General features: G+C 38.0%; 2 protein-coding genes across 4 annotated transcripts; both read right to left on the bottom strand.

Moving 5' to 3' along the window:
- Positions 1 to 574: 574 nt before the first annotated feature.
- Positions 575 to 6,390, bottom strand: LOC140155783 (uncharacterized). 2 transcript variants are annotated; one of them, XM_072178747.1, is made up of 3 exons: positions 6,278 to 6,390; positions 929 to 1,753; positions 575 to 793 (listed from the first exon to the last, which is right to left on the bottom strand). In XM_072178747.1, exon 2 carries the CDS (start codon positions 1,688 to 1,690, stop codon positions 962 to 964), a length of 729 nt encoding a protein of 242 aa, XP_072034848.1. In that variant the 5' UTR covers positions 1,691 to 1,753; positions 6,278 to 6,390; the 3' UTR covers positions 575 to 793; positions 929 to 961. The 2 variants fall into 2 exon arrangements, with proteins under 2 accessions (XP_072034848.1, XP_072034847.1); XM_072178746.1 differs by having other exon boundaries at positions 575 to 1,753.
- Positions 6,391 to 10,547: 4,157 nt separating this feature from the next.
- Positions 10,548 to 23,689, bottom strand: LOC140155782 (2-oxoglutarate and iron-dependent oxygenase JMJD4-like). Of its 2 annotated transcripts, none has more exons than XM_072178744.1 (7): positions 23,538 to 23,689; positions 15,766 to 16,015; positions 15,162 to 15,327; positions 13,303 to 13,437; positions 12,076 to 12,343; positions 11,794 to 11,937; positions 10,548 to 11,257 (listed from the first exon to the last, which is right to left on the bottom strand). In XM_072178744.1, the coding sequence occupies exons 2-7, from the start codon at positions 16,013 to 16,015 to the stop codon at positions 10,715 to 10,717; spliced, it is 1,506 nt and encodes a 501-aa protein (XP_072034845.1). In that variant the 5' UTR covers positions 23,538 to 23,689; the 3' UTR covers positions 10,548 to 10,714. The 2 variants fall into 2 exon arrangements, with proteins under 2 accessions (XP_072034845.1, XP_072034844.1); XM_072178743.1 differs by having other exon boundaries at positions 23,542 to 23,689.
- Positions 23,690 to 23,768: the final 79 nt, after the last annotated feature.

Genomic DNA, 23,768 nt, shown 5'->3' with positions numbered 1-23,768 from the left:
AATGACATTTTTACTGTGTAACTTACAACAAAATACTACAAATCTTATGTGTATGAAACACAACTACAGATTATTTTTCAATTTCAGATGGGTTGAATGTCAACATTCATAGATTGTCACTCTAATGGAAAGTGGCTTTATACCTCTAAAGGAGAACTGTTCATAGTATGTATCACACCTGTCCAGCAGTTGGGCATATTACATTTTGCATTAGCCTAAATCAGGTAGGAATAAAACCATGGTAACTGTAAGTTTGATTATTTTTTAATTTCATATTCTGTTTGTACCCGAAACAAAACAAGTCACTAAAGATAAATATGCAGGATGGGAAATAAGAAGCGCCAGACCAGGGGCTACTTTGTAAAAACAAATAGCCCCTGGTTCATGTGGTTTTACAGGGAACCAGGGGCTAATTTCAATGAACCAGGGGCCATTTTGAAAGCACATAATTACTGATGTTCGACAATGTTATGATAAATACCTTAATAACCAAATGAACAGGCAGAGAATGTAAGAAATATAACCTAAATTCTATGAACAAAATGCACAACTCTGATTAATAGTCAAAATGACCAAAATCGGTGGCCCATGGTCACGTAGGTATTTCCTTGAGTTGTGAACCAGGAGCCTTTTGGGGCTATACGGGAGCCAAATAGCCTCTGGCCCTCACTTATTTCCCAGCCTGTAAATATGCAGGAACACGAAAAACAGATGATCTGAGTGCTGCTCCTTTTCTGGCTCACGAGAAAACTCAACTTGGTCACCCATGTACTGCCCATGGATGCAACCTGTTCTATAAACATAATGAAAACAAATGAAAGCTTACAAATAAATGCCTAATAATATGAAAACCAAATCATTCAAGCTACATGTACAGCACAGCTTCAGCAAGAGGCATTTTTACACAAATTCTTTCCTTAATGCGCACCTTATTTCACATACCACACTTGCGTGCATCTCTTCATGATTGACTTTGCTCATATCTTCTCATGGCAGCCAAACCATCATCTATTGCTATTTGCAACGGTGATCCCTCTTCAAACGCATTATCAGTCAATTCAATCTTCTGTAAATTTGAGAGTCCTGTCGTTAGTTTAGCTGGCAATGTGGTTAGCCTATTCCTGAGCAGCCACAGTTCACGAAGCGCTGACAACTGCATGATCTCATCAGGCAAACTCTCCAGTTGATTATCACTGAGGATGAAGATCTCCAGATGTGTCATTTTGCCGATGATCGGTGGAAGTGTGGTTAGCTTATTCTGTCGGATGTATAACTCTCTTAATCCACTCATCTCACATACTGCCTCAGGAAACTGCTCAAAGTCATTACCATCCAGCCACAACTCCTTGACCGTTTCCAGCCTGGATATGTGTGGTGGAAGAGATCTCAGTGAGTTGAAGTCTATCTTCAATACTCTCAGGTTGACTAATGTACACACAACATCTGGAAACTTCTCAAATGAGTTCTTGGTAAGATGTAATTCTTCTAAATCTTTGAAATTCCTGAACTTGGGTGGTAGCTCCTTGATATTATTCTTGGTCAGATCTATACCAATAATATTGACTTCAGCTAGGACTTCATCTGGTACTTCTTCCAGCTTATTTTTCCCTCTACCTTTCAGTTCCAAACACTGTTTTAGATCACCTCTGGCATTGAACATGGGTGAAAAACTCATCTTACGAGTCGCCATGTTGACTTTTACTCTCGTCCTGCTAATAGTTTTTCAGAATTTGATCAACAACCGCCTGGGATCCTAAAAAGAGAAAAAGAAATTAGAGAAAAAAAGCGTAAATTTAATTATTTAATAATGCACTGCTATCTGCATGGTATGATCAGAACTGCACATTCATATAATTCATATACCGGTCAGGGTTCGAATTCGGCTGTATCGCATAGAAGTTTGCTCCACATTTTGAAGTACATGTAACTGCTACCCAATTTTGCATTTGTATAGAGCACTTTTTATAGTGCTTTAGTATATGGAAGTATCCTGATTATGATGAATTAGCCAAAAACTGCTACGCAAAATTTTTAAACGAATACGAACCCTGATACTGGTAATTCACAAACTTCATTCAGATATAGTTCTAAGTTCTGTAATCACACACAGGTGAGCGGTGATCGTATGGCATGACAATCTAAATTTTAATTTTTATACTCGATCGCTTTTGCAGAAAATTGATTCTCACACATGCTCAGTATTTACTTCCGACGTTCCGTTTTCAGAGCAGCCGAAAAATCGATACAAATCACTGATGCAAGAGCGAGTTGGAGAAATCTCATCTCCCAAGCGATGTTGCTTGACATGTTAATGCATCAATCATTTCCTATCAACTGGATCTATTTATTTGCTAATTAAAGTCTTAGCTTAGAGCAAGGGTTATCTATATTTTGATGTCTAAACTTGAATTTCAAGTGCAATTTTAACATTTTTGATGTGATGCTGATCCCCTGACAGGCCCTGTCATGATTCCATTGCCTTAAAAGTTACGTACATACACACACGCATGCACGGATCTGTCGGATCATACTTCATCAATTTCTACTAGCTAGATTTCGATAGCTTAATTTGATTTGAAGCTATTGGTGAGTGCATTCAAAGCCAGACGTCTCGCGTAAGCTCTAGTCTAGCTATTGCAAATGGGAAATGCATGAATTGAAATCAGAAATGCTAACGGAAGACATCACAACGGCACCAACTCTGCACAGCTTCAGGAGGCGGCTCGCAAAGGTTTTTTTTTCACACTCTCACATTTTTTTGCGCACATTCGACCTGACCTAAAGTAATTCCACCAAAGTTGGCGATAGTACGACTTTTTCTAGTTGAAGCTGCCAACTCAACCAGATCCAGAAATGCAAGGCTTTTTAATGCTGGCTGGGGGGGGGGGGGGCGGGGGCAATTTGCATTTGTTTAAATACACTATCACTGTCAGTGTCACTATGATGACTATCACTGTGAATACATAGGTATCCCAGGCAAACCTTAGTTAACACATTTGCTTGTCAGCGAAATTCGCAGAGACCGGGGCCCAAACACAAAACAATGCATATTTACATAGAAATTTGAATTTTTTTTTTTCGAGAATAGGCGGTGAAGGAAACCTACATAAATATGTTTTCTATACTTCACTTGACCCAAATATATGATTTTTTATGGTGACTGATAATCAAGTCGCACATGGAATTTTAGAGGGATTTTGATAGCAGTTCCATTAAAAAAAGCTGCTATCGCCATGAGACTAAGTCTAAGATCTAGAAACACCCCTAAATTAGGTATAATACAAAAAAAATTGAACTTTTTTGATTCTCATCAAAGTAATCTCATATTAAAGAGCTAAATGAAAGAAAACTGATGAGGCATAAATGAATGTCATACGACATGTGGTTGCGGAGATATGCTAATTTGAATGTCTCAATTTTTCAGCCAATTTCCTGAACAAACTTTTTGTGCATGCACATATTAAAATGCTTATAGGCCTATACTGTGCATACTGTACACAATTTTAAGAAACAAGCACTTGCTATTTACCGGTACTGAACTGTAAATGTAATCCTAGATTGATTGAATTTGTATTGATGTGAACATAAGGGCCTATCATTTTCTTTGGAAGGAGGGGTCCCAAATATACAGGGGGGGTCATAATTTTTGGAAAGAAAAATAGGGGGGTCATAAAATTGATGACCAAAATGTAGGGAGTTGCAAGATGACCACAGATAGTGTGTTTATCTTATTCAAAAAGACTGAATACAATTTTAGCCTCTTCAGGGGGTACATGTAAGGTGTATCAGTGGGTGGTGGGGAGGGGTCATAAAATTTTGTTGCCGAAATAGGGGGTTATAATTTTATTGATGCTGACTTTTTGTAAATTTGGGAGCCCACAGAAAATGATAGCCCCTAATATACTAAATGAACATGTATGAGTAACATTTTGTTTTATTTCTGTTTTCTGATGCAGATTCCAGCTTTGACAGAGGATGGAAACCAGGGACTGTCTTTGGAATTTGCAGGAGAGCATTGAATAGCTCTTCTAGAGCCTTCAAGAGCTGTTTAGAACATTTACAATAAAATGTAATGAGAAAATGGTCAACTAAGGAAAGCTAAAAATCACTCTCCTATATCCGATTTAAGGAGAGCAGTAGAGACAAAAGGCAGTCCCTGGGAAACCACAGTGAGGGCCAACAGCACATATGCAAAAATAAAGAAAAACCTATTCAAAAAGATGAAATTTGTGTTGAAGTGTCTTATTTTTTGTCATTGAAAAACTCACGGTTTTGATACTACCCACCCGAGTACACCTTTACACTGATACAAGGGGGGGGGGTAATTTGTTTGAGGGGGCACCCTTTAAAATGTTTAATTATCATAAGCACTAGCTGATCACCCCCCTCCCCAGGAAAATGTTTTGAGCAGGCACCCTTTGGAGCACTGGCTGGCGCATGCTCCCTATTCCGAAGATCATTGCGGAAACTCGAGGGCCAGTTCACTTGATCATCAGAATGGGGTCACTCCTGCTCAAGTATGAACCCCCCGCCCGCCCCCAGCGTAAGTTTTGTCTTTGAGCAGGCACCCTTTGGAGCACTGGCTGGCGCATGCTCCCTATTCCGAAGATCACTGCGGAAACGCGAGGGCCAGTTCACTTGATCATCAGAATGGGGTCACTCCTGCTCAAGTATGAACCCCCGCCCTCCCTTCCCCAGCGTAAGTTTTGTCTTTGAGCAGGCACCCTTTGGAGCACTGGCTGGCGCATGCAGCATGCTCCCTATTCCGAAGATCATTGCGGAAACTCGAGGGCCAGTTCACTTGATCATCAGAATGGGGTCACTCCTGCTCAAGTATGAACCCCCCGCCCCCCTCCCCCAGCGTAAGTTTTGTCTTTGAGCAGGCACCCTTTGGAGCACTGGCTGGCGCATGCTCCCTATTCCAAAGATCATTGCGGAAACTCGAGGGCCAGTTCACTTGATCATCAGAAAGTATGGGGTCACTCCTGCTCAAGTTACCCCCCCCCCCCATGATGTAGCGTCATAAGACTACGTCCCCCCATCAATTTGAACATTTAGAAAATCAAATAGGAAAATGGCCAAAAAAAGCGGCCTGTGTGTCCCCCCACACCCGGCCATCATACCCGATGTGTCCACAGTGCTAGCGCTATGCATGATGGGATAGGAATAGGAAAGGTCCAAATTTGCTTCTTCCCCCGACTCAAAGTCGGCACAGAATGAGAATCTATCCCAGCATCCACAGCATGAGCCCATTCAATTAGTATACACAAACCATGCCGGGTTAAACATGCTCACTCACTGGCAAAAGTCGCCGAATTCATACTACACAAAGTCCCCAGTTCACTCACTTTTTGAGCAAGGCATCCATCCAATCTCATCAAACCAAACATTTTTATGTACAAAAACTACATTTATTCACCGCGTGCTCCATTTAACTTACCGCTCAACTCCGTTATTTAGATATTTGGAGAGTAATTTCCGAAAACAATTAGATCGAAATCGTCACTTTCAAACCCACTAGAAAGTCGCCAAAATTTGCCGCGACCACGCATGCGAATCATCTGACCTCTTCCGGGTTATGATCAAGTTCAACCTTTTGACTTGACCTTGTAAGCTTTGGAACTGTTTTTAACTCAATCTAATTCCCCAAAAATTTTTTTCAAAAACATCGCCGTAAAATTTCCTACCGGTAATGAATTTCCAAAATGGCGCCGGTCGCGCGATTTCCCTATGCTGAGAGAGGCTGAATATTGCGCATGCTCAGGTAAGGAATGCTACCTAAATGCCGTTTTGGGGAATTTTGCTAGCTATCTTTTTGATGAAAGTCCATCTTTGACAAGATGTAACTTTGTTACGGAAAGTGCTATGACAAAAATGTTTTCAGTTTTGGCTTTCTTTACTCAATGGCTTTAATTTGATATGTAAAATGATGCAGTTTGATGGCAAATTTGAATTCACCTAGGCTATACACATACACACACTCACATCATGCGTCACCAACGAACGATTGAACAATGAGGCCTCATGAATAATATGCAAGAATTCTTAGCATACAAAGCAAGGGGTTAGTCTGTATATTTTCTTGTCTGTGGTACATTTTAAAATCATTATTTACATACAAATTCATGAATTTATATAGGGTGCAAAATTCTGCACCGTTTACGAACGCTGAAACGCCAAGCTCCGATCTAAAATAGATTACCCCTGGGCCCCTGCTGTAAGACGATACTCTGATAATTAATTAGAAACATTTTGACAATATCCGATCTTGTCTTACCTTAAAAGAAATCGCAATTTCCACTGAATTGTGCCTTCTTTTTAGCTTTAAATCTTAATTCTGCCACGCCTGTGTATTGCAATCAATCAGCTCAGCAACTAGCTCGATGTCAGAAGTGAAAAGCATAGTTGCCAGTTTCTTTTCCTCATTCCTAAAATGTTACTTGATGCAAATCCAAAAGCTTCCAAAGTGATCGTGTTGTGGATTTTTATTAAAAAGGAGGGGGAGAACTGATGCAAAAAAATTTCATCAAAATTTTTGGGGCCCCCCTTTTCAGACCTCAAAACGTCAGGGCCCCACTTTTTGACATGAAAATTATGGGTCAACCCCATAGAAAAGCATATAAACTCAATTAGCTTCAGTTTTCTCAGGAAAATTTGTAATTTTTTCAGCCCCCACAGGAGGGTCACAACTTTTAAGGGCTCTCTTTATGCATCCGTCCCCCCTAACAAGTGTTTGTGAGCGGTCCCTAACTTTCTTTTCCTGAATATCATCAATCCAAAAGTAATTAATACAAAATATAATTCACTGTTTCATTTGAATTAGAATATTAAATATATTTATGATAATCCACGATTTTTTAAAATACAAAGTTAGGCCACATAAAATTTAAAATTTGTTTCATGTCCCCATTTTGGAAAAGTGATTCATGCACTGACTAATAAACTTGTGAGCATTAAAATTTAAAAATATGATAATTGAAAAATAAAGATCTGAAGCTGAGACGAATATACCTAAATATTCGTCTCAGATCTGGAGTGATCCCAGAAAGTGAGGAGGGAGGTGGACACAAAACAAATTGATTTTTTTATTTGGCCTTGTCATTATCATTTCATTGAAAACTGCACTGAAGCCATCACACAGTTGTAAGATCTGGACCTGGATAAGAACATTAGACTGATTGATTGGTAGTGGGACTGTGTGATTGTGAAGGAATATTCATTGTGAAGATCCCTTATGTTTGACAATTTTCTTATTTTATGATGTCCTTTCAGTTTCACCCAATTCTGCTGTTCTGGACACTGGGCAGGTATCAACAACCGGTTACAACCTAATTTACAACTTAGGCGGCTTGTGACCGAGTTGGCATGATCTAATATTTTTGAAATTTCAGATTTTATAGGCCACCTACTTGTGTTTTTGATAGCTTGAAAACTTGTTTAATAGGTCTATTCTTGCGATATGATTTTTTTTAATGTAGAACTGAGGGACAAGACAGTATTAGCCCCTATAGGCCGAGCCTTTATTAAAGATTAAACACCATGTACTCGGGCATGTACTCAGAGAACCAAAAAGGCAAAGACCGCTCCACCTCGAAAAAGACAAGCAGTTTTTTGGGTATAGCATTTTTAAGGATTGCCACTGTCAAAAGGCCCTACATAGTAGGGCTAGACAGTAAACTAAACTGAGTATACCCTCGGCCTAACATGTCAGTATATTTTGTTTTAATCCTCCTTTTTTCAATACAGGAGAACTTTCTGATGACAAGCCAGCGTCAATTCAATTTGAATCAACGTGGCAACTCTTTACCCGTTACTGTATGGCAGCTAGTGTAGCGCCATCATAAATATTGCTTGTGTGTTTGCCCAAAACATAAATTTGGCCCTAGAACTTGAAAGAGAGGCTAGGGCTAGACTGGCTGCATTAGCAGAGCTAAACTTTTTTTTCCTGAATTAAAAAAAAATCAATATTGTTTTTCAGATGAAATATAGCTAAGTACTTAAACTGGGAATAAATGTATAAATTACATATTTAATTTTTGGTCAAAAAAAAAGAGACAAAAACAAAACAACAACAAACAAACAAATGGACAAAACCTTTAATTTGCATGCTTTTGTACAGACTTGGCACAAATTGCAATCAGAATACCACTCCAATTTCAGTCTTTTGTTATTTTAATAAATAATTCTAGGCCAAATCTGCATAGATTGAGATTAGTCTTTGATGTTTCATCTCAACAAGATACTTGTTTTAATTCCAAATAAATTAGTGCTGTATACTTCTGGAACCAGGAGTAGATCTTGCAACTGTGTGGGGGTATGTAGAGTTGGCACAATTTCAATCAAGAGGTTTACTGAACTTACTGTGAATAGATATTTTTACACCACGACAGTCCATAAAGACCCTAGGATATATCTGGATGTGTGGCCCAATGCCCCAAATAGGTCTTTGTCATGTCCACTTTGTCTAAAATTTGTTGGTTCCAACAAAAACCTGGGTATGCCCCTACCAGAAAAAGTTAAGCAGTGGATTGTTCATAAGATCATCAACAAATCCTGCATTTTGACAACTATCCTTTAATGTGTTAAACCCCACTTGTAAAAAAAAAGGTAATAATAACTACAGACCATAGTACCATTGTTCATACTTTATTGCACATTTCAATATTGGCATGTTTAAATATAAACTCAACATGATTAAAGTTATATCAGACCCATTGACATAACCAGTGCCCCCCAAACAAAAACACTGGGAAGAAGAGCAAGAAATAGGAAAATATTAGGCTCGCACATAAATACTACAACTTATGATCAGAAATTGGGAAATTTTAAATCTTGCCCCGAAAAGGTCATGTCTGGTTACGCCACTGATCAGACCAGCACAAACCTCTGACTGGGTTATGATAATTTTCTTCATTTGCCCTTGACTACAAGAACAAACCAAAGGATCAGTAGATCCCTATGAACAAACTTGACATGTTAAAAATGGTGATTGCATTTTGCATGTTCCTAAGAACTTAACAGGGCCGGCAATTGCCGCGCCAGTTTTGAGCAAAGCAGAAAAAAAAGTATTAGAAAAAATTATTTCTCCTATATTTAAAGCATGGTTTCTTGCGTGTACATATGCGGCACGTTGATCATGCAGACACGCACATAAAAAGTATGTACACGCACCATTCGCACTAAGTAACGCTAAGCTAACGCAGAACACCATACTGAACTTCAAAGCTAGTGCCGGTGACTCGAGGTAGATTTATAGACTATAACTACGCTCGCTGCGCTTAAATCGGGGGAAATTACAATAATCATACAGTGATTTGCCAATCTCACACAAAACCGGGACCTTATTTTGGCCTTAACTTAAGCTTAGAATATACGCAATTTTGTTGAAAAAACAATAGGAAATGGCCTCTAAGCGCATTCAGAAACAAAAATTTTCAAGGGACCTTATGCGGGCCCCTGGAGCATTTAAAGCTCCACTCACTGTGCTCAAATTGGATCGTATATTGCGAGCGCAGCACCACTTTTAAATTACTTGCACTGAGCCTGCTTGAGTAGGGAGGAGTTGAACCTTGTAAAAATGTTGAGGTATCACAAAGTACAGAAAAAAATGTATCCATCTGTAGAATTATTTTGAAAGTTAATGCAAGAAGCCTTATTGCAATAGCTGCCAGGTGTCAGATGTGTGCAAAATAAAATGCAGAAATTGTCAAATGTCTATAGGGCAGCTATTGCAGATAGGCCCTTTTCTGTACTAAACATGCTACTGTAAAAGTGGAAATTTTCACACGATTAATTTTTCACGCTTTGCCAATTTTGAACTGTTTCCTTTGTTTTTTAATTTGTGATTCTAAGTTTTCTTAAATTGACTTATATACAATTACAAAAGGAATATATTTGTGTGTTGTTATTTTAGCAGCTTGGAACGGGAAAAGCGCGAAAATAAATGTATCGTGAAAATTTTCACTTTAACAGTAGTACCCCTGCAATTGATCATCATCTTGTTTGTTTAATATTGTAACTATTGCCTTAGTGTTACGTGTTGCACTCATTTTTGTGTATTATAAAACCACACTTTAAGGGATCTAAAATGAGCGTTTATTGCGTTTTGACAGTATTTTTTGTGGGACATGAGAGCACCTCAGACCTATCGAATTGCATTCTGAATACTGAAGCATGTCTTTCTGATATCAAATCATTTTCATTTTTGAAAATCACAATATAATACAAATTTTATGACAAATTATAAAAATTTGATATTTTTCAAATTTTGATATATAACAGTCCTCGGTAAATTATATAAATCTAATGTTATATTCTTAAAGTGTATGTAGCAGGGAGGAAAAGCCGACGGTCAATTGAAAATTTTGACCTTTCATATTGAAGATATGGATTTCATATCTTCAATACGAAAGGTCAAAATTTTCAATTGATCGTCGGATTTTCATTTTACCTACATACACTTTAAGTATAAATCATCAGATTTCTAAAGTTTACTTCAAGTACTGTTAAATATCAAAATATCAATTTTAATGATTTGCCATAAAATGTGTATTAAATTGCGAATTTCAAAAAATCAAAATTATTTGATATCAGAATGACATTCTTCGTATTCAGAATGCAATTCGATATGTCTGATGTGCTCTGATGTCCCAAAATAAATACTATCCAAACGTTCATACCCCAGCCCTTAATAACACAATCATTTAAGTACACTTTACAGGGAGTACTCATTCAATGCATCACAGATATTTCTGTAAATTTGTTTTGGATCATCACATAACACATTATTTTCAAGTTCTTGGAACTCCTCATTCTTCATCAGACATTCTAGAATTTTCTTGACCTGATCAATATCAAACACTGCATGCCAAACACTCTCTTGACTTGAATCAGGTAATCTTTGGCATGCAGATATTTCATTAATAGCCATGCTTTCAAATGTGCCAGACAACAGGTGTGTAGATGTATCATCCTCACACAGGCTTTTACTATTTTCAGTTGTAGGCAATTCACCAGAAAGTTTTTGAGTTTTGCACACTTCAAGGGATTTTGTATGCTCATAGTTCAGTTTGCTTACACTGTCGTCGTCATGGGTATTGTCATGTTTCAGTTGATCTAGATCAGATGATTTGGAAACGACCTGTTCAGACATTTGTCTGGAACACCTTCTAAGCAACTGGAGTCTATGAGAAGCAATGATGTGTAAAAAGAGAAAGAATTCTGCATAATCAATTCCAGTACTGGCTTTCATGATCAACTGTAAAGAAAAAAGAAGGAAAAGGAAAACATTGTTAATAATAGTTTGTAGTCGTTTGCATCTGACTGACACACACACCCCACACCTGTTTGTAACCACCGCTAACCAAAGACCTCAACCAGAACAAGGGACACACTACCTGCACCCCCTATATAAACTTATCCTTATGTCACATGAATCTGTGTGTTCCTGTGAGTCACATGATTAGCTTTACCGCTGCAGTCACAATCTAATGAAGTCCCACAGATGTGGCGGTGAAATATTATAAGTAAGTCACTATTTTGTTGAGAACTGTTTAAAACATTCCTTTTACCACACACATTTGTGTTTCAGTCACCTCATCAGTCATCATGGATCGACTGTTTAAGTTGTAATTACCCTACACCTCTGATGATGTTATTAATAATTTGTTTTGATGCTACACTCTATATACAGTGGACATCTAGTTACACACAGATTTCTCACATGTGTGTGCCCTCGTATGCAACACAATTGTGCCCACAACACACACACAAAAAACATGCACACATACTGACCTGGCATTGGTTATGCCATCCTTCCATATCTATGCAATCACTGATAGACTTTTGTATTGTACACAATTCTTGTTGCAAGAATTCCCACATGATATCAATGTTACAGCCATTGAGCCAGTTATGATTGATTGAAATAGTATCTTCCTGAAATAAGGAAACACAAAATACGGTTTATGTTGCATGTTATATTAATTCTAATTGATCATACACGCAAAAATGTTATAAAGCATTGGAGATCCAAACATGTTTTATCTTAAATATGTGCATACAAATCAAACTTACCAGATTGTAAACTTGATGATGCCATCCACTGGGCACAAAGATGACTTCCCCTGCTTCCTGAACTACTTCAAATGGTTGGCATGCATTCTTATAGTTGGGATATTTCTTCCCATCATGCAGTTCACAGGAAGTGACATCATATGGTAGATTACCAAGGTGATCCTTGAGATGCCTCTCTTCACCTGGAGGAAATAGGAGCCACTTTTTACGTCCACAAATATTAGCTGACCAACTGAATGACCGGAACACATCTGCATGAAATGGAGTCCTACACAAGGAAACAAAATTTCTTTTAAATCCAAAAGATAATGATCGTGTGAAAAGCAGAACCTTAAAAACCCATGCTGCATATTGTATATTAAGTTTGAGATCAATTCTTCACATTTTTGCATTCAATATCCCACTCTTTTGAAATACTGTCCTCAATACTTTTTATAAAACGGGCAGAGTTCCCTGTTTGATTGATTTTATATTTTGATTTCATTTTGACAACTAGAAAAAAGATTCAAATTAGACTGATCGTATAGCGCTACATAACAAATTTAATTTTCAATCTATTTAAACCGGCAGTCCGAGACAGCAGATTTTGCATTGGGCCTGATAATATTCAACAATGCACACCTGGCCCATCCACCAGTAGATTTTTTAGATGATATGAGACAAGATATACGATGGCCCTTTGGGACAGTTTCTAGACTACTTCTATGTAATTTATATTAATTTTTTCAGATTTTTTTGTTGATCTATTCTTTCTTCCCAAGTTGGGAATTGTATACAGTGATTGCACTTCCAAGCTTTTTGATGCTCTGTCTGGATGGCTGTGTGTATTCCCCATGGAGTGCTGAAAAACTGCTGATTAGTGCAAACATGGACATTTCATGGCTGTACCTAGGGGATTGGTAATATGTTTTGAACCATGTTGGCTGCACCAAGAGACCCAACATGATTATTCATCTAAATGAACCTTTTCTCATTAATTATATGGGCCCATCAATCCCAATGCCTAAAAAGAAGAAGACCAGTGAACACTGAACAGGAACATAAGCAAGCATGTCATGCTTAAGACAAATGCTTTAGATCATGAGGACAACTCCCCAAATGGGAGATGGAATTTACTTGGAGTTGGATGTCACTCAAAAGTCAGTAGCTTTACAATTTCACTGGCCCAGCAGCCCATTAGAAAACCGAGACCTAAGTCAGACCCTGTACAATAATGACTCTACCTACCACGACCCTTTGGGTCCCATGTACACAAATCTGTAGTCATCATCGGTTCTATCTGACCGCAAATCCCAAAATTCATTAAGCCAATCAGATGTGAAGTAAATAGGTGTCTCATAGGCCTGGTACTCAGTGAACACACTATTATAGGAAAAGGAATGTGAGAAACTTATTGTGTAAATATGAACTGACAGAGCCAGCTACAATCCTGGAAAAAGTCTCAGGGTACTTCAGAACCATGGATGAAAATGGACCCCTGTCCCCCATACAATGTTAATGTTGTTGGGCCCAATAAACACTGATTGGTGGGTGAGGAGGAATATGGCTTCAAGACGGATTCAAGCTACATTCACAACATTGTTTGAAAAACACCAAGTAACAATTACATGAATGATGAGACAAACACAGAGCATGATGCAGCAAGTGTCCTAATACATTTTTTCCAGGAGTGTAGATATAAATGAGTTGGACACAGCTCACAGTCGCAGCTCGCAGGGGAATTTGAAAAATGCCTAACTTACCAGGGGCTGGGAGCCTAAATTTGGCTGTTATCACCCAGAATTAAGCTACACTTTTGAATAATTTAACAGGGGAGATAGCACCCATCCTCAAACCAAATTGTAGCTCTGCTTGTACCATTGTTAGCTCAATCGATAAGGCGTTCGACTATGGTGCGAGAGGTTGTGGGTTCGAACCCTGGCGGTGCCTAGTACACTCTCGTGGAAAAATTGAGTAAGCTTGAAATTCCCCTGGACAAGGAACTTACTGCTAATTTGTCTCGTTGTAACCCGTACGAAACTCGGGGAGCTGATCCTGGTTGCGATGGTTATTTGTGGAATGCCTAGGGTGTGCGCTCTTGAAGCTGCAAAGTCCCTGAATTGTTGTTTAATGGTTTGTGGAATGATGTGGGCCGTGAGTGGTCAGCGACAACCTGTAAAGTGTGCTGAGGCTTGTGGATCAACGTCTAGGCGTTGTACCCAAAGCGTAGCGCACTATAAATCATACCCAAACAGTATATAAAATCAACATCCAATATAAGCTTAGTTACTCAAATTAATAAATTCAAAATATAGTTAATTACAAGAATATACTGCAGTTTAATTGGGAAGCAAACTGCCTTAAGGGGGTACTACACCCCTGGCCAATTTTGTGCTTATTTTTGCATTTTTCTCAACAATTATAGCGCATTGGTGGTAAGTAAGATATGTATATTATAGGGGCAAGGACGACAACTACTGCAGTGAACATTCAGCAACTCAAGGCAAGTAGTTATTGATTTATTGATCAAATATTGGTTTTCCCCCCTTTTTGACTGTAACCCCACAACTGTTGTCTGTGCTGAAATGAAATTTCCAGTGCAGTAGTTGTAGTCCTTGCCCCTATAATATACATATCTTACTTGTCACCAATCCGCTATAGTTTTTGAGAAAAATCCAAAAATAGGCACAAAATTGGGCAGGGGTGTAGTACCCCCTTAAGGGTGGACGAGATATTGTTGGTCGAAGCAACCAAAAAAAATCGATTGTCATCATCTAAATCAATATATTATTGAAAAATAACACTTTGATGTTTTGCAAGAGTGCATTCTACAAATCATATACTTTGAAAACTTGCTTAATTTATTGTTGCTAATGAGTCATGTACGTTTTACAAAAGTGTTGTTGTTTGAGCCCTTTTTACAACATTACTCAAGAACCACAGGATCTACAAAGGATATCTTTGATATTTGGATTCTTCTACACACTCGCTATGAATTGAGCAATGCAATTTATGCCAAACCTACCTACCATTCGCAAGATGCTGCGAACTACCAAATCGCAACAATTTAAAATAGTTGCTAACCTTAATACAAACAATGACCTTACTGAACAAAGTGCCAATCCTTGAGATACAAGCATCCCTCCTTGGATTTGTGTCCTTTGCTGATATGGTCCTTCCAGTACTCAATGTAGTTGACAAGTTTCATGTCTGTTTTCGGTTGGGCATAATATTGCACTTTATTGCAGTCTGCTACCGGCACAAGAGCATCACCTGTAAAATACAAGACTAAATGTAAATGAAGGTTGATCCAGGAATGATCCTTACACCACCCGCACACATACGCACCCAACATGCACACTACACCAACAATATAGGCTACACAGCACATACCTATTTTTCAACTTACAACTTGGGGTAAACATTGCATTATTAAGTTTTTTTTATAATTTCCTAATTTTTTCCTCAATTACTCCATAAAAGGTACATTTAAAATTCATGTTACCATAGTTAAATGTAGTATTAAGGCTTTCATTACTAATGAACAACCCTTCTACATCTATGTGTATGCCAAAAAAGATCATCATAATGCAGGCAGGTAAATAACATACAAGTTCAAAGAGTCTATTCCCTGAAATTTATTCTCACTTTTTAGGTTAGGTATTAATATTCTTAGTAAATAGGTTAAAACATTAATAAAAAAACATTTACCAAAGTTTGATGCCAAAAAGTCCAGATTTGGTTGTCCATCTTCTTTGACCCATTCCTTTACACTCCTCCACTTTGCAGTGACATATGAAGACAATAGGCAAGGTCTATTCGGCAAAAGATATTTGACAAAAAAGTCTTGATAACTTATCCTTTCTGTAATGTGGTCGACACTCTTCACTGGTTCTTTTCTTATTTGGTCAATGACAACAGATTGTATTTTATGGAGTGTTTCTTGAGTTAGACTATCCATCTGTGAATAAAGAACAAACCCCATTTAGTAATTAGGTGGGCCTAATTAGATGAACTGGCCAAAGCAATATAATAAAATCCAGGCCTCCAAGTGGGGGGGGTCAGTGCAAATGACAATATTGGGACATGCCGCCAATGTGGGTAGCATTTTTGAGCTTTTGATATACAATGACCTCATTTTCTTGGTCAATTTTGTTATATGGATGGGTCCTTTTTTATATTTCATGCAGCGGCACACCCCTACCCAAACCAAACTTGAGTACCTCCCAGAATAAAATACAACATTATTCAATATCAATACAAATGACTATATGGGGACATGCCGTAAACATGTGTAGCATTTTCGACCTTTTGGTATATCAATGACCCCTTTTTCTTAGCCAATTTTGGTATGGATGCGTCCTTTTTTTTAATATCCTCAATTTTTTCAGAAAATAGCCCTTTAAATTTTCCCAAAATTTTGGGGAAAAGTTGTAACAATTAATTATAAGACAATTTGTGTTAAATTTGGCCGAAAATGTTGAATTTTGGTATATCGATGGGTCCAAATTTCTTGAAAAATTGGTATATTGATGGGTCCACTTTCAAATTTTCAGCGGCACACCCCTTCCCATGCCAAACTTGAGTACCTCCCAGAATAAAATACAACATTATTCAATCTTAGAAACAATTAGGATTTACTCTGCATCCACATGCATTACATAATGCATCTTTTGTGGATCAAATATATTTCATCAATTGATGGCACACATTACAGTGATGGACAGATGATGCACTGATAATCATACAATAAAATAAAATAATTTTGCAACCCGTGGCCAGAAGACAAAACTTTGTCACATAAAAGTGATTGGTCAGTTACACCAGTGGAGGCAGCGGCACTGAACTCATGTCGCAGTTTCAAAGGTTCACCCTGCATTCATAAAAGTACATGTACTCACATGTTCAGTTTTGTGATATCCTTAAAAATAACACTATACTTCCTGCACCTCTTTTCTTCATCAAAAAATTCACAGCAAAAAAATACAATTTCCTCGCCACCATCATGACCGTGTTTATCTCTATGAGATTAAATTTTTGTTATGGTGACGATCGATACGGTCACAAAGTACAAATTTGGTAATTTTTACACCTTCAAATGTACCCAAATTTTTCACACATGCACTAGACTACCCCGTAGTCCACTTGCCCATTCTGCATTATACTCTGGGTATTGTATTTGAGCTTAAAACTCTTGATTTAATTAATGTGTGCACAATAATGATAGATTTTCACATCTGATCTTTTTAGTCACCCTACACCCTCTGTTTGTTAGATCCCCAAGTGGACTACTGACATTGGATTGCGGTCAGAGATGCTTAACACGGCTGTCTATGAGCTTCTATGGATGAGATTGTCGGAAATCTGGCCTACTAAAATTGGCCATGATGTAATGCATCATTAAACGGATCTGGCTAGTGATTGGTCGCCCAGATCTCGTTATGGTTTAAATCCTCCGGGTATCTATCATTACCATTAATAACTACATGATACACAAGTCTGCCGCCATTGTGTGGTGTAATTGCATGAACGCGTCACTAAGTGCATGAGCGCGTATTGTATTTGCTTGCGGTTAAATTTGATTGATAAACAAGTGTGATTGACAGTGTGAGTGTCAGGGACTTTGCCCACGCAAAATCGCGTTTAAAATTGGAAGTCCATAGTCTATTTTGAACCTGGAATTTCGCGATTAATAAACTTGGAGATTTTAAAATCAGAATTGTTCAGTGAAGTGCCAATACAATTATGACATTATGTTGCAATTTATGTTACATTCAATAATATAAGCCTACGTACAATTTACTTTTACTGTCACTAATATGATTATATAAACTTTTTCATAACAATTTTATACTAAATACTAGTATATATTTTGATGTAATAAATATCAGTATAATTTCGAGTTCAACTGAATGCTTTCATCATGATTAACATGCTTTTATTTATCAAAAATAGACTATGGCATAGTCTACACATGCACCAAATAGCCTATGTTTTGTTTAAGTCTTATCTTCATGTGAGGAACAGTAAGAAGTGATATTTTGTTTTTTAAAAATGGATACTGTGTACCCTGGACCAGATATGCATGGGAGCCTCAGACCTTTGTTATGAAGAAGGCCAGTGGAAATCGTATTCGTAGTGACGGAGGTGTGAGTACCTCGGGCTACTGTCACGTCGGTAGAGTCTCCTTCATCAGGTGCCATCACCAACCTAGACTTAATGAGCACAACTTGGATGGATGGATGGATGCTTTTAATGTGAATTTTAATATGAATTCTCTTGGTCGGGGCCACGTCACATCCATTCATGCATTGGAGTGAAAACAACTTATCGCATATTTTTATGTGCAGACCAGAGAGTCGAACCTGGCACAATAGTGTCATAGCTTGTAATACACTCCAGAGTTCAGTGAATGCGAATGTTGTTTTCACTCCAATGCTATTGTCAGCCGGTTCATGCCCGGATGTCCGACCGACAGAATATGATATTTGTAGTTCTATTATAAACTATTTCGTGATCCTAGCATCATCTTTTTATGACATTTTTCAGTAGATATCCGCGAAAAAAGCTTATTCCCAAAATTTCAGTTGATTCCGATTTTGCGCTTGCGAGTTATGCATGATTTAGTGTATTACACTGCTCCATAGGCCACTGTTGTAATTTCGTTCTGGTATACCAGAACGAAATTCAAATTTGGCGATATTTTTTGGTAAACGAATTAATCTGCAAGAAATATTTGGTACATAAACATTATGTAGCCAGAGGTATCCAGTGGTATAAAAATCTCAACTTTTTTTGAGAAAAGTGGGGGGATGAGGCTGTGGATTAGTCCTAAACCTTAAACATCATTTTCTGAGGCGCGGAAGTACACCAAATTGGTGTCGGGTGACCTTTGACATTCTTTTGTGGCGAGTGACATGGTCTTTCAATTCACGCCGAGTGTCCTTGACAGGCTTGACTTTGCTTCAGTGGTCATGAAAGAATTCAAAAGATAACCTCTGCCCCAATAATCCCAAGCTATTGTCTGAAACTGCACCTCGGAAGATGTATGGTAAGAACTCAGTCCTCAAATGATAGTCATATAACGACCAAAAGATAATGCTTCCGTCAATTGCAAGCCCGGCTACCAGGGACCCGGGCACAGCGGGGACATAGCGGGGGAGATTACCAAAGGCAATTGTAATAATCCCGCTATGCCCCGGTATTGTCCCGGTACCGGGCACAAATTGTGGGCGAAACCCCCGGTACTGTCCCCGCCCATGCCAGCCGGGTTTCAAAGTGCTGTATTAAATTTTCAATGTTTTTAATCAGCAAATCCAAAATTTAAGTATTTTCATGGCCCCGCTACCGGGACGACTGATTGTACATCCCGGGTACAGTCCCGGGTACCGGGGACGTACTTTCTGGTAATTTCAGGGTGACAGTCCCGGGTATTGTGTCTACAGTGCCCGGGTCCCTGGTAGCCGGGCTTGCAATTGACGGAAGCATAAGTGACTGACTATAATTGAGGACTGGTCTGAGTTCCGCAGTCTAGCTGTGGATTAGACTGCGGAACTCAGTCCTCAATGATAGTCAGTCACTTATCTTTTTGTCGTTATATGACTATCATTTAGGTATCCCAGGTGAATTCAAATTTGCCATCAAACTGCATCATTTTATATATCAAATTAAAGCCCTTGAGTAAAGAAAGCCAACATTGAAAACCTTTTTGTCATAGCACTTTCCGTAGCAAAGTTACATCTTGTCAAAGATTGACTTTCATCAAAAAGATTCTCCTAGCAAAATTCCCAAAACAGCATTACGGGGTGTTTCTAGATCTTAGTCTCATGACGATAGCACCTTTTTTAATGGAACTGCTATCAAAATCTCTGAAATTCCATGTGCGTAGTCTCTCATCACCAAAAAAAATCATATATTTGGGTCAAGTGAAGTATAGACAACATATTTATGAAGGTTTCCTTCTTAAAAAGCTTCTTTTTAATTTCAATGTAAATTTGTATTGCCGGTTTAGGCCATTTTGACTGACTAACAAATGTGTTAAGGGGGCGCAACACTAAATCACTACGCATTTTATGTAAGAACAAAATTCGGCTAATATAGTCCATAGTGAGTATGAGATTGTAGCGACCATATCTACCGACATGTTCACTTTAAATCACTCAATATCAGCTCATGTGAATTCGACAAGTGTCTTTAATGATAACATGCAGAAAAACCGGGACATTGTATCTCAAAAGCAATTCTCTGTGGCGGATGAAGACAACTTCCGATTTTGAAATGTGAGTGGTGAATTTAGTATATTTTTAGGCCATATTTTTTGCACCGCTAAATAGCGAAAAAAGTCAACGGTCATCGATATATGCCGACAAAGTTTTGGAATCTACAGAAACAGAGCTTTAATTTGATACCAAATTTATTTTGCCAAGTATTGCAGGGGCGCCAGGAATGGCGCTCGAAGTAGGCCAAAATCACACGTTATCCTATGGGACGCTTATTTAGTGTTGCGCCCCCTTGTAACGGCCGTCGTTATGAACGCGTTCTTTTTACATTCTTCGCGTAAAATAAGAAATGCGCGTCATGAAATGTGTTCTATTTCAATCATGATGATAAACAAGGATTACGAAAAGTCACCCTGATGAATTATTATTGGGAAAAATGCTTTATTGGCCGAGCAGGCGCCTGCAAAGTCTAGAAATTGTATCCAAAAATCTTCAAAAGGCTCAAAAATGGGTTTTAAAGTTAATAGGCATTGTTAATCTGCATGAAGCCGTTTTGCTGCATATTCAGTAGGCCTATGCAAAAAGATCATAATTGTTACTACTGAAACAGGGGGGTGTTTGTACTTCACACTCATTAACAAGTGCTTTCCAAAACAAAATGGCAAGACAGATAATCTAGAAAAGAAATTAAACTTGGTTCAAAGACGTGCATAAATTGTTGTATGTCACTAGTTTCAGTGAGTTTTGTGCAAACTCTCGCATATTGGAGGAAAAGTCGAAATATGCGATTTTTTTCCAAGCTTCGCACTGATCTTTAAAACAACATTTCTCTTGAACGAAATGTCGCAGAGACATGAAATTTTCGTGTTGTGCTACAAATTTTCTCTAATTTAATTAATAAGTGACAAATGTGGATTTTGAAAACTTTTAAATCCTTATAAGGGGGGCGCAACACTAAATCACTACGCATTTTATGTAAGAACGAAATTCGGCTAATATAGTCCATAGTGCGTATGAGATTGTAGCGACCATATCTACCGACATGTTCACTTTAAATCACTCAATATCAGCTCATGTGAATTCGACAAGTGTCTTCAATGATAACATGCAGAAAAAACCGGACATTTTATCTCAAAAGCAATTCTCTGTGGCGGATGAAGACAACTTCCGATTTTGAAATGTGAGTGGTGAATTTAGTATATTTTTAGGCCATATTTTTGCACCGCGAAATAGCGAAAAAAGTCAACGGTCATCGATATATGCCGACAAAAGTTTTGGAATCTACAGAAACAGAGCTTTAATTTGATACCAAATTTATTTTGCCAAGTATTGCAGGGACGCCAGGAATGGCGCTCAAGTAGGCCAAAATCACACGTTATCCTATGGGACGCTTATTTAGTGTTGCGCCCCTTGTAACGGCACGTCGTTATGAACGCGTTCTTTTTACATTCTTCAGCGTAAAATAAGAAATGCGCGTAATAAAATGTGTTCTATTTCAATCATGATGATAAACAAGGATTACGAAAAGTCACCCTGATGAATTATTATTGGGAAAAATGCTTTATTGGCCGAGCAGGCGCCTGCAAAGTCTAGAAATTGTATCCAAAAATCTTTAAAAAGGCTCAAAAATGGGTTTTAAAGTTAATAGGCATTGTTAATCTGCATGAAGCCGTTTTGCTGCATATTCAGTAGGCCTATGCAAAAAGATCATAATTGTTACTACTGAAACAGGGGGGTGTTTGTACTTCACACTCATTAACAAGTGCTTTCCAAAACAAAATGGCAAGACAGATAATCTAGAAAAGAAATTAAACTTGGTTCAAAGACGTGCATAAATTGTTGTATGTCACTAGTTTCAGTGAGTTTTGTGCAAACTCTAGATATTGGAGGAAAAGTCGAAATATGCGATTTTCCGCTTCGGCACTGATCTTTAAAACAACATTTCTCTTGAACGAAATGTCGCAGAGACATGAAATTTTCGGTGTTGAGCTACAAATTTTCTCTAATTTAATTAATAAGTGACAAATGTGGATTTTGAAAACTTTTAAATCCTTATAAGGGGCGCAACACTAAATCACTACGCATTTTATGTAAGAACGAAATTGGCTAATATAGTCCATAGTGAGTATGAGATTGTAGCGACCATATCTACCGACATGTTCACTTTAAATCACTCAATATCAGCTCATGTGAATTCGACAAGTGTCTTCAATGATAACATGCAGAAAAACCGGACATTTTATCTCAAAAGCAATTCTCTGTGGCGGATGAAGACAACTTCCGATTTTGAAATGTGAGTGGTGAATTTAGTATATTTTAGGCCATATTTTTTGCATCGCGAAAATAGCGAAAAAAGTCAACGGTCATCGATATATGCCGACAAAAGTTTTGGAATCTACAGAAACAGAGCTTTAATTTGATACCAAATTTATTTTGCCAAGTATTGCAGGGACGCCAGGAATGGCGCTCAAGTAGGCCAAAATCACACGTTATCCTATGGGACGCTTATTTAGTGTTGCGCCCCTTAACTGAGGTTTCGATGATACCTATATCATTTGAGGACTGAGTTCTTACCATACATTAGGTATGCTAGGTGAATTCAAATTTGCCATCAAACTGCATCATTTTATATATCAAATTAAAGCCCTTGAGTAAACAAAGCCAAAACTGAAAACCTTTTTTTCATAGCACTTTCCGTAGCAAAATTACATCTTGTCAAAGACTGACTTTCATCAAAAGATTCAGCTAGCAAAATTCCCCAAAACGGCATTTCGGGGTGTTTCTAGATCTTAGTCTCATGGCGATAGCAGCTTTTTTAATGGAACTGCTATCAAAATCCTCTATAATTCCATGTATGCGACTTGATTATCACCATAAAAAATCATATATTTGGGTCAAGTGAAGTATAGAAAACATATTTATGTAGGTTTCCTTCACCGACCTATTCTCGAAAAAAATTCAAATTTCTATGTAAATATGCATTGTGTTTGGGCCCCGGTCTCAGCGAATTTCGCTGACTAGCAAATGTGTTAACTAAGGTTTGCCTGGGATACCTACATCTTCCGAGGTGCAGTTTCAGACAATAGCTTGGGATTATTGGGGCAGAGGTTATCTTTTGAATTCTTTTATGACCACTGCCAGCATAGTCAAGCCTGTCAAGGACACTCGGCGTGAATTGAAAGACCATGTCACTCGCCACAAAAGAATGCCAAACTTAGGTGTGGATCACACACACAAAAAAAATTCGGCTCTAAATCCAATCACCTACATGTACAACTTTTGAGACATAAGTCCCAGCCTAGGCATCATCATCGCCCAATGAAGCTTGCATATTGTATAATATAGCATGACAGGTCCATTTCATGGTTTAACCAAATAAACAAACATGCAAACATTTAAACATCATCATGTTATTCATATGGGCGCTGCCATGACAGGCTCGTTCACAGAGCAACGTTATATGAATCAATATTAAATTTATAATTTTGTATTTTT

Source organism: Amphiura filiformis, chromosome 6 (assembly GCF_039555335.1).
Source record: "Amphiura filiformis chromosome 6, Afil_fr2py, whole genome shotgun sequence".
Classification (NCBI taxonomy): Eukaryota; Metazoa; Echinodermata; class Ophiuroidea; order Amphilepidida; family Amphiuridae; genus Amphiura; species Amphiura filiformis.
The sequence above is the reverse complement of the archived record's forward strand: the minus strand, read 5'-3'. Positions and strand labels throughout refer to the sequence as shown.

Excerpts from the sequence above, each read along its gene's own strand:
- LOC140155783 (XM_072178746.1), bottom strand. The coding sequence starts at position 1,690 with ATGGCGACTCGTAAGATGAGTTTTTCACCCATGTTCAATGCCAGAGGT.
- LOC140155782 (XM_072178744.1), bottom strand. The coding sequence starts at position 16,015 with ATGGATAGTCTAACTCAAGAAACACTCCATAAAATACAATCTGTTGTC. Across the intron at positions 15,328-15,765 it reads CTTTTTGGCATCAAACTTTG|GTGATGCTCTTGTGCCGGTA; the intron begins GTAAATGTTTTT and ends TGTATTTTACAG. Across the intron at positions 11,258-11,793 it reads GATGGCATAACCAATGCCAG|TTGATCATGAAAGCCAGTAC; the intron begins GTCAGTATGTGT and ends TTTTCTTTACAG.